The sequence below is a fragment of the Lactuca saligna genome, chromosome 4 (genome assembly GCF_052625555.1).
Source record: "Lactuca saligna cultivar CGN05327 chromosome 4, ASM5262555v1, whole genome shotgun sequence".
Taxonomy (NCBI): Eukaryota; Viridiplantae; Streptophyta; class Magnoliopsida; order Asterales; family Asteraceae; genus Lactuca; species Lactuca saligna.
In genome coordinates, this window is record NC_136420.1 from 168,876,463 (window position 1) to 168,888,611 (window position 12,149).

General features: G+C 34.0%; 1 protein-coding gene across 1 annotated transcript; it reads right to left on the minus strand.

Moving 5' to 3' along the window:
• Positions 1–5,908: 5,908 nt before the first annotated feature.
• LOC145043056 (geranylgeranyl diphosphate reductase, chloroplastic-like) lies at positions 5,909–7,496 on the minus strand. The gene has a single exon (XM_078991593.1). The coding sequence runs from the start codon at positions 7,435–7,437 to the stop codon at positions 6,031–6,033; it is 1,407 nt and encodes a 468-aa protein (XP_078847719.1). The 5' UTR covers positions 7,438–7,496; the 3' UTR covers positions 5,909–6,030.
• Between the last annotated feature and the right edge of the window lie 4,653 nt (positions 7,497–12,149).

A 12,149-nucleotide genomic window follows, 5' to 3' on the forward strand; every position in this document is an offset into this window, starting at 1 on the left:
CTAAGTTAGCAAATGAATAAAAAGCAAACCACTCTAGTTATACAAATTTGACCAGAGTATTGAGCAACAAAAACTAAAAATTTAGGTTATTAAATAAGATTAGAAGAGAGGGTAGGGAATCAAGATTCACTGTGTTCTAACATAGATCTAATGACTAGAATAATTCGAGAGACATGGTTGAGCTTTGCTCTCATCAATAAGATGCAAAAATCAGCACACGGGAGTGGTGTCGTAGATGGTGTGAATGGCATAGATTTCTGTGAGTTCAATAACTTCCGGAAGGAGGAGAAAGGTGGGGAGACTTGGGGTAAAATCAGTAGCGCCGGAAAGAAGATGTACCGAAATGTTAGGGCATGGAGTTTATTAGGGAACCACTTTATGTATTGTCCATATCCTCATATGTGTGTTCAAGTAATATTAAAGTCTCCATCCTTATTGGTTGAGAGCATTTCACATAAATTGTGACAGAATACCATTAGATGTATTAGATGTAAAATTAAATGGTTAAGATTTAAGCTCCTTGTTTTAAGACTTTGGTCTTAAAACTTTTGGTCTTCCTATTATATATCCATTATAAAGTAGTACACACACACACACACAGAGAAAGAGAGGTATTTTCTTTTTCTTTTAATCATAAAAAATTTAAATTATTAAAAAATTGGAAAAAAAAAAGTAATGAAATAATGATAATTATAAAAGGGTTCAAAATATATTAGACCAAACTTGTAACAAAATAAAAGGTTTGGACCTTTAATATTAATCCAAATATTTTTTTACCAAAATAACATTTCATTTAATACCATATTTTATTAGAGAGAGTTGAGTATCCTCTTTGTATACTTTTGATATGTTATGGTATTATTAAAGCCAAATAAAGTATTCAATAACTCTTTCTTTAGATTTTATTGTTGTATTTTTTAGATGTTAACCATAGTGGGTTCTAGGTTTTCTCTTTTTGTTGTTATACCCTATGCTTTGTAACAACATTGTTCCTTATTTTTAGGTGCTATTATATATACTCATTTACTCGTATAAACCCTCATATCATGAGGTATATATACTATTACATTTACCTTGGGGTAAAACACTTTAAAAATGTTGTAAAATAAATTTAGTAATAAATATATGAAAGTTATAAAAAAATTGTATGAAAATGTGAAAAAAAAAAAAAAAAAGTTAAATACATGTAAGAAAATTTTTAAATATTTATATAATATTTGGTTTAAAATCACTTGTATTCAAATTAATAGTTGTGAGACTCATGTATTATATGGGTTAATTTTTTTAAAAAAAATATAAATTTCAAAATATTTAAGAATTTTGAATTTATAAGAATAATAATGAATTACTATAATGTAAATATTTTTGATCTTTTAAATTTAAACAAATAATTTAAATAAAAAAAGAAACTAATGAACTTAAATTTTAGGAATTTTGAAATTAAAAATTAAGTTTATTAATATAATTGAAATTTATTACTACATTTATTATAATTATTACATTAAAATATTATATAAAATTTAATAAAATAGATAAACTCATAAAATAACATGTGAAAAAAAATTAATTCAAAATAATTATAAAATGATATTTGGCAATTTGAATGAGAATATGGCAAACGATAAAAAAAAAAAAAAAAAAAAAAAAAAAAAAAAAACACTTTATTTATTAGATCAAAGGATGTGGATGAGATACTCTCATGATTTTTTGTGGGTCGCATCACCATTTCTTTCACTTTTTTTCCCTCACCAAAACCCAAGGAATGAGTGGGAAGCTTCACTCACTATTATTTTTTTTTAAATAAAATTAATTGATTTTTATAATTTATAAATTTTAAATTAATAACAACCAAAGAATTTAATTAAAAAGAAAGAGCATTTCATTTAGTAAAATAAAAATTACAATAAACCTAAGATTTAAAAAAGTAGAAGAAAACATAAACAAAAATTTAAACAAACCAACAACAACCTATGAAAAATATTTTTTTTCATAATTTTTTCCCTCTTCTTCATCACGAGTTCGAAAGCAGATGACAATAGTAATATGTGAACACATTTAACAAGTTAAATTGTCAAATGTGTGCATAAAAAATGAAATCATCTACATGTGAACAATACAAAAAAGTAATTACTTTCGCATGTTATTTTCCCTATTAAATTCAAATTTGATATTTTTTTTGGAAACGGCAAATGAATTAACGAAAACCTCTACCCAATATTTCAGAGTAGACCCCAAGTTTGAGTTCCGCAAAGCAGGCAAACCCAACCCCCATTGGGATTTCCAGGGTAAATTCCCCCACATATAGAGCATATTTGCAAGAGCCGCACAAATTGTAGATTACTGGGTTTGAAACCCCGACCTCAAACCCACATGAGGATGTAAATCCAATGCATCAAGCGAGTGGCCATCACTTGCTCAAATTTGATAGTTGATATGTTAATAATTAGACCACTAGATAATATGTTTTGTTGAAGCTTTCTAGACTTTGTTTCTTATTTTATATAAAGAAAATCAATATTAGATTAATTTTTGTTTTATTATTTAACATAGAAATTAGAAGGAAAATAATTAAGCATACGGGTAAGGCAAATTTTTAAACCTTTAAAAGACTTGTAAGGATGGACGATATTAAAAGCAGACTTCGAAAGGTGGATGTCCGGCGGTATTGCCAAGACGACAATTCCGAAAGGAAAGAAGGACCGCAAGCTTGCTCTTTGGCGGGTTGTAGAACCCGTAAATATTGTTGGCTTTTGTTGGCATTTTCATTTACTCTTTAATCATTGACCCAGTCAAAGAGTCATAAATATTATTTTGTTTTAATTTTTAACTTCTTACCTATGTTAATCCTTTCGGTTAACTATCCATTTTCATTAACTATCTCAATTACATTTTATTTTATTCAATTCGATTTCACACCTTTTTATTACCCTTAATGGATTCTCATGGAAAATCCAAACAAATCGATTCTAGCTAAATACATATATCTAAATAAGACGGTTCTAGTTAATATATTATATTTTCTGCTTCAAAATCCAAAAACCCAAACTATCAACAATACAAAAAAATATTAACAAAATTATTATCCGGTGCAACAACCCAACCACACATTCCTCCTTCCATGGAAACATCTAGGTTAATCAATACATATAGTTTACTCAAAGGACTCTAAAAACCAATTACAATATTCTCTTCATGACAAATTACAACAAATATGGTTGAGAGTTTAGAATGTCATGTTTTCCTTTTTTATTGTGTTTATTTTAATTGTCGTGCCTTTTTTTATTATTATATCCTTTTTTATTTTTCATGAATTTTTTTTTGAATTTTTTTAATTAAAAATGTTATAATTAATTTATTTTTAATTTTCTAGTCTAATTTAAATAATAGTAGTGATGTACCAAGTCGGTTGAAAAAATATTTTGTATTGTTGGAAGGTTGGAAAATATAAAAGCTAGGAGAGAGAAAAACTTATATGGAGTTTAACAAATGGGCTAAATGTATTAGAAGTAGTGGACCTTAAAAATTATAATTGAGTTATAAAATATAAAAAGTTTGTATGTTAAGAATGACATATGTACTGACAATATCATTGATATCTTAATATGCTCCAACCCTAATGTTTTGGTCGAAAATTAATTAAGTGTGAATCAACCAAATTGTATGAGAGACTGTGATATTGTAATCGAAACAAGTGAGCAAATCAAGAGTATGTGACACAAGTGGTTTACAAGGGAAATCTTTGATCCTTGTTAGGATCTCGGACATAAAATCATAGAAGGTGATAATGATCAATTATCTTGTCAATCTGTATTAATTGAAAGACGAGTTACCGATGAAATGAGGAATATATGAGTACAATTGTTCAGTAAGTCTAGGTGTGTGTTGTGTGGAAAATACATGTGTATTTATACTCTTATCTAAGTAACAATAAATCTGATAATCTTGGGATCCTCTCGAATAAAAATGAACACATTGGTTTGATTTGGTATTCTCGGGTCTTTTGTCTGATTAAAGTACTTTTTTTTAAATGACTCATATTTTGACTAATTTTGTACATGTGAGAAAAAGAATAGAAATATATCCATTAGAAATCTTACAAGATAATTACGGGTGGTAAATCGAGCCATCGTGTTGTGTTTTTGCTTGACACGACACGACATGACAAAATTTTATATAACATGAGCACGACACGACACAATATTGTATTTTTTTAACGTACACGAAAACGAACCAATTAAAAAACGACAATCACGACACGATACGACAAAGATAACATAATATATAAATTAGTTTATTTAATTAATACTTAATCATATAAAACACGAATAATACGAGAAATAAATACTAAATCGTGTCACTTTCGTATCGAATTTTGAACACGAACACGACACGACATGATATCGTATTTTTACACTTGACACGAATACGAAACGAATACAAATTTGAATTTCAGTTGCATCCTAGTTTCGTTTCATGTTGTCTATTTTTGTCATGTTGGGACAACAATTGTTACCCCAAAAAATAATAATAATAAATGTTAGGATCTTAAGATATATTTAGGATTTTAAAAAATATTGAAAATCCAAAATCCTAAAATCTTAGAGTAAATTACACGAATGGTCCCTATGATTTAGTGTAATTTACACGTTTGGTCCCTAACTTATTTTTTTAACTCGAAAGGTCCATACTATTTGTTTTTGTTACGCTCTTGGTCCCTGTCTTACCTAAAAAGACTATTTTGCTTTTGATTTTTTAATTTATCTAATTAAACACACCCCTAACCCCACCCCATTCACATTATCTTACCTACCCGACCAATTTTTTCTATTTAAATAATAATCTTTTTAGGTAAGACAGGGACCAAACGCGTAATAAAAACAAACAGTAAGGACCAAACGCGTAACAAAAGCAAATAGTAGGGACCTTCCGAGTTAAAAAAAATAAGTTAGGGACCAAACACGTAAATTACCCCACATCATAGGGACCATTCATGTAGTTTACTCAAAATCTTAAATAGGGTTCAGGATATTGGCCATGACACCTAAACATATAATACTTTTTATATTCACAATATTTAACATAAAAGTTCCAAGTAATATCCACAACGGAAAATCTATAAAAAAATTAAAGTACTACTGCCCTATATAAGGAAGACTACATTTTGATGTTACGTTAGTTTTATGTTTATACTTTACAAAACTGTTGAAATGTTTTGAAATTTAGACTATCCGGAGTGGATAGCTCTTCGCACGTGAAAAAGTTGTGGTAGATGGTCAAGAATGCATGAACACCGCTCCCTGTCCCGGTGGTTTGGCTGTGGCGTCTTGTGAAGACGGATGAAGATGCTTATCAGATTGGTTTAAATTTCTTCGACTCATTTATATACTCTCTCTCTCTCTCTCTCTCTCTATATATCTCTCTTTTTGCGTGTTCACACCTTAACCACAATTCAATACCATTCCCAGTTGTGTAATGGGTAAATAGTGACATGACATTTTCTTCACTCTCTTAAACTACCTGTGAACACTCCGGCAACCTTATGTACTTAACGATAATATAATCTACTATAATAAATGAATGTTTTTTTGTTATATGTCATCTTCTCCTTCATTTGTACATATGACATTTTCTAGAATTTTTAAATTTTTTATTTTTCACTTGTCATTTTATTGTATTTTTCATTTTATTAAATTAAAATCCACATTTAATATGTAATGTAATATATATGTAAGATATTTATTAGAAAATATTTATATATGTAATGTATTCAATACATTAAAGGCTCATTAATTTTAATAATTTAAAATTTTTTTCCTTTTTTTATAAATTCAAAATTTTCAAATTGTTAAAATTTCATATTTATTTTTTTTTAAATAAACCCATGTAATACATGAATCTCACACCTAGTTAATAATAAAAATATTCTATTTTATTCGATAGTAAATCTCTAAAGCCAAACATAAACAGATATCAAATTTATTATTACATTGATAATGATCATTTGATATCATGAATATTATTAGTAATAACTTAATATATCTTAAGCATCTCATTGTTAAGCGCATGGGCCCTAACCAGACTCCCAATCGTGTTCACGGCGAGCTTCAAGTCCTCCAATGGGTTCCCCGGCGCCACCTTCTTGTACAAATAACTGTCGAAAGTCATCTTTTGAACATACTCATTGCTACACATCTCCACAAACGCCTCCTTCGCCGGATTTGACCTGTAAAACACCATCTGCAACACATCCAGCACCTTATACGTCGACCAATATGTTTTGTCCCATTTCTTCAGATAACTCCTCAGATCACCCTCATCCACCATCCTCCTACCGTACTCCGATCCCTCTACTATCGCCTCCGCGCACATCCTCCCACTCTTCGCCGCAAAATATATCCCTTCACCAGAGCATTTCGTCACGTACCCTGCCGCATCTCCTACCAGGGCTACCCTCTCCACCACTCTCCTCGGTCGAGGGTGTTGAGGTATGGGGTGAGCTTCCACTCGTATGATCTTTCCGCCATGAATCTTATCATGCGCACGGAGGCGCGTGGCGAGCTGGAATTTTTTGATGTCGGGTTTGTGTGTGACTGTTCCTGTTCCGACAGCTACGTGGTCGCATTTCGGAAACACCCATCCATAGAAGTCTGGTGATACGTCCTTGCCGACGTATACCTCAGCAAGGTTCTCGTAGTAATCCATTTTGTCTTCTGGGATCTTTACTCGTTCTTGGAAAGCTATTGCATACTCGTAATCGCCGGCCTCAATGGATTTTGCGACACGGGAATTTGCTCCGTCAGCGCCGATTATTGCGTCCACTTCAATACTCATCCTTTCTCCGGATGATCCTCTTTTTCCGTTGTAGGCGTTATAATAGAGGACGTAAGGTGCGTTCTTTTCTTGGGGTTTATCTATTTTGACAAAAAATCCGTTGATGATGGTGGCACCGGAGGCAGCAGCGCGGTCACGAAGGTATGCATCGAGGACTTCCCGGCGGACCATGCCGACATACTCATGGGGCTTAAGGGTTTGACCGAAGTTGATGGCAATGTTTGACGGGGAGATTATCTTCATCTTGGTGACACGGCGGTCAATGATATCCAACGGCAAGTCAAACTCTCCGACCATGCAAAGTGGAATGGCACCACCACAGGGCTTGGCATTGTCCAGTTTGCGCTCGATCAAGAACGTCTCTATTCCGCCTTTGGCTAGAGTTTCGGCAGCTGCTCCACCGGCAGGACCACCGCCAACGACTGCGACTCGAAGGTTTCGTCCAGTGATTTTTGGGCTGGTTTTGGCGGCGACGACATTGAGACGGCGGTAGTGAGCTTGGCTTGGTGCAATGGATTTAGGTAGAGTGGTGAGTGAGTGATGGTGGTGTTTTTCCGGCAAAGATGGTCGGAGGCCGACGAAAGACTTGAATGCAAAAGAGGCCATTCTGATACGAGGGAGATGGACTCTGGTTAGTTTGAATAGTTTGTCTTAAAGGTATGATGGGGATGTGTGGTTAATACCTATAGGATGATAGGGGTTACCTTTATACTAACAAATTTATTGAAATAATAACATCCCATTTTCATTGTCTCTGCAATTTTTAACTAAAAATTATTAATCTCCTGTTTTATGTTTACCTTAATGAAGAAACAGTTTCCACAGGACATTGTGGATGGTAGCCTATCATATCATAAATAAAATATCATTCTCAAGGACAACTTTTTGCCTTATAATTATTTATGTTCTAAAAATTATATAAAAATTATATAGTTTGTATATATAACGTCCTTTTAGAATATATATTATAATCTTCGAATCAATTTTCAATATATAATGTATTTCAATATATAATGTTTGGAAGTTACATTAAATATAATGATATGACTTCAACTATTATAAAAAATCAAATAAATATAAAGATATACTTTTTTTTTTTAATTTGTAGGCTCTATAAAAACATATTTCCAAAGAAAACTCTATTGTTTTCATAATGTGTAAAAAAACAAAACTTCATAAATTGTACATGTGGTATCCAGAAATCTAAAATTTAGTTTTTAAGTTCAAAAAATGTTACCAATGGTCCATTTGGTTTCAAAATTTTTAACAAATAGTCATTTTAGCTGACACTGTTATCTTTTAACTGTTAATAGAAAGACATTTCCATCATTTCAAAAAACATATACCCTATATGAAGTGTTTTGTTAGGGTTATTGATATAAGAGTACATGAAAGTTTTACGTTTGGTTTTAACTGACCATTTAATTTTTCTTTTGTACCTGTTAAACTGTTAAACTCAAAAATTATCTGTCTAAAACAAAGTTTTGCTTAAAATTATAAGGTTTTCAGTTTACATCTGTTGATGTGTAAATTGACTTCTTATAGTCAACGGTTTCAATAGCCATGTGGATGTCTACGTGGACTTTGACATTGAAGAACCATAATCTATCTCACCACCACCTTCCGCTTCCTCCCACTACCACCGTCACCATCCATCCAATGCAAAATCAAGATGAAAGGGCATGTACTTCTCAAGGTTTGGCCACGGATGCCATCGAACATGTTGTGAGTAACCCCACCCTTCCCTAACACATCATAAATGTCAATTTAATATGATTAAATTGATTTTCTACACGGAAGCATAATCAATTTACAACAATTTAGTAGTAGAGATGGAATCATTGTGTCGATATCGTCCAACCAGTTTAGATACTTCTTCCTCTGATAATGGATTCCAAGAACAACATTTCTCTCTTCTTTTACCTTGGCGATGTCAATAACCTACTGCAATGGAGCCACTGTGCCATTCCATGCCCGTTCAAGTTGACCCGCTCCCAAATAAGAGAATTTTGGGGTTTCTCGATACCTAATGGGTTCGACAGAAGGGTTGGTCTTGGAGTACGAGTACCTAAATTCAAAGGGTAAATTTGATTTTATAGGAAATTCGTTCCAGGGTTTCTTGTTCGATGCATTTCCTTTGAGCTTCGTGTTGTTCTAATTTTGGGGGTTTATAGGTTTGAGGATTGGGGAAAAAGGTGGGTCGTCTTCAAAATGAGATTTTGTTAGATGACATAATATATAAAGAGGATTGGTGGTAGGTTTTGGTTGTGGGGGTCGTGTCGCCGCCAAGGAAAAAGCTTTAGCATTAGTAGGTGAGAAAAGGAAGAGTTTTGTTGACGATCAATATTTAAGGTTTAACGGTGGATTTACTAACATCGTGCTACCATTTTACCTTTTTTCTCAAATTTATTTAAGTAACTAATATATTGAATTTAGAAATTTAATGACTATTTATATAATAGTTCTGCATTGGATGGATGGTGCCAATGGTCATTTAAAACCAAACGTACAATCCTTCATCTCAGACTACCTCCTACTTCCTTTGATCTTGTCGCCATTCCACAAAGTATCACCACCGGCAACCCTTCCGGTGAAGCACCACCAATGTTGTTTCGTTCTCTTTCACAGTAACGTTGTCGACTCTCTTACCCTCGTCGGAGTCCATCACCACTGCTGTTGTGACTCCAAGCTTTCAGTTTAGCAATTTCTCTTCTTAGACTCCACGATTTGTTCCTCAATAATACAAAACTAGATACTGTATTCAATTCTAATAAATGTAGTGTAACGTTCTGTTTAAAATAAAATAAATAAAATAAAATAAGTAAATAAATAAATAATAAGCCCTAAAAAACCCTGAGATGTATTTTAGACATTATTTTATTTTAGCCGTAAATTCGTAATAATTTATCTGTGTTAGCCATAAGGAGTTAAATGATATATTTTCAAGAATTTGGGGTCTATATTGTAACATTAGGACTTAAAATGTAAGAAAATTCATGAGCATGGGTTGTTCCGAAATTATTGGATTTAAATTGAAAAGGGTTGTTCCCATCCACCCTCTTGCTAATCACCGGTACACTACTCTTAAAACCCTAACCCTAGCTTTAAGATCGCCGCCACCTTCTCCCTCCTATCTCCAACTATTAACATCATCATTATTGCTATAACCGCCAAGCGACCACTGCTGCCCTTGTCATCGACAAAGACATACACGACAACATGCCCATAGTGGAGGTCGGAAGAACAAAGATTCGTGGTCGTTTCTGCTTTCCGCCGGTAAAGGTGCAACCCTCCATTCCTCTTCAATTACCTCTGTTGCTTCACAACATCCTGTCGCTGTCACCGCCGCTCCGAGCGGAGGCCTCTTTTCTATCGTTTCTCCGACAACCACCTGCCACCACAAGGGTGGTTGTGTTTGTATGTAATTTCACATTTATGTGTGTCGGTGCTATTTTTTTGTTTGCGTGATGGTGAAGTATGGATGGAAAACAAAGAAGAAACCCACCATGGCAACCGACTATGGTAGCTACCGCCTCACTACTGTTTTTTGCCACCACAGGCCACCGTGTTAGGTGATTGTGTATTATTATATGTATGAGTGGTTCTGTATGGTTGATGTACTAGAATCTTATTTGGTCATATTCTAACTCGAAACCACCACCACTGTTGTCGTGAGGTGGTGGCTGCCTCCACGGACCTTCGCCGGCCACCACTACCTGAGGTGGTAGTGGGTGGTGCCCAATTTATTATATATATATATATATATATATATATATATATATATAATTAGCTAATTATCTAACTTTAGGAGTTGGAAACCCTAATTAGGGTTTAGAAAACCCTAATGTCATGAAACCCTAGTTTTTGGAGTTGGTCGGGTCCCACGTTAAAACTATAAATTAAACTTAAAATAATACTTAATAATTCTCTATAATTAACTTAAAGCAATATTTAACTTAATGTATTAATCCCTTAAGGGTTAAGTGTGGAACACTAACCCTAGTTATCAAGTTATGTGGAAACCCTAGAATCAGGAAGTTGTATTGTAACATCCCAAGCCTAGGCATACCTTGTAACCCTTGGTCTTTTTAGTACTTGTCCAGTTTAGTCCCTATAAGAGAAAAGGTGGCGAATGAGTATGCAGGGTGTACTAGAGTGTACGCTCAGTGTACTCATATGCGTGCATTTGACGTGGAAGCCACCTAGTACGCTGGGCGTACCAGAGGGTACGCTGGGCGTACTAGGCTAGAGTGAAAACCCTAATTTAAGGTCAGTCCCCTATATAAAGGTTATGATGGCCTCATTCCTGGCCACCATTGCCAGACACAAACCCTCATAAACCCTAGTTTTCGTTCTTAGTGCTTGTGGGTGCATTTGAGAGCCTTGGGAGTATTCTTGTGTTTCGTTGGAGTGAAGAAGGAGCCTTAAAGAATAAGGAGTAGCATTCCAGGCTTTGGATCTAAGCTTATCTGAGTGTGGAGCTTCATTTTAAGGTATAAATCTCAAAGCTTTATCACTCTTATGATTTGTGCATTTTAGTAGAGCATTTTAGGGTTTTGTCCCAAAAGTTGGAGACTTAATGTGATATTAAACTCTAGAGACTATGATCAACCCCTTTGAGTGTATTTAGTGGTGTAGTGTTATAAAAATCCAATCCTGGGTATTGGAATCAAGCCATGCATAAGATATGGGCTTTTGAGATAAGAGAGTGAGTGTTTTGTGTGCTTGTGACCGTTCCATCCATGCAAATGCTTAAAGTCACTGACTTTATGGAATAAGAGCTATTAAGGAGTCCATATATGTGACATGAGCCAAGGTCTTAACTGATTAATATCAAGTGAGTGAGAAGAGTGAAACTGGGATGTACGCTAGGCGTAATCCCAGTACGTGCAACATAGGGGTCAAGCATCCTCGATGCATGCATGTCGGTAGAGTATGCCCAACGTAGTGAGATGGTACGCGCAGCGTACTCTCTCCCGTTGACTTTTGGTTGACTTTTAGGGTTTGGTTAACTTCTGGACAGTGGACTATTAAGGCCATTAAGGGGTAAAATGGTCTTTTACCCTTATGTGAGTTTGTAGAAGGGTAAGATTAGCTTATTGAGAGCCGTGATTAATTAGGGATAATTTTCATGTGTGTTAGGCGGAGGCTAGACCAGTGATTTGAGTTCGAGATTAGCCAATTTCTTGCGAGGTGAGTCTTCTCACTATACTTACCATGAGTGGTATCTTTGTGTGACTGCGATGTCTTTTGTGCTTATCTATGTATTGTGATACTCTGCATTTTGCCTTTGTGGTTTATCTTTATTATTATGAACT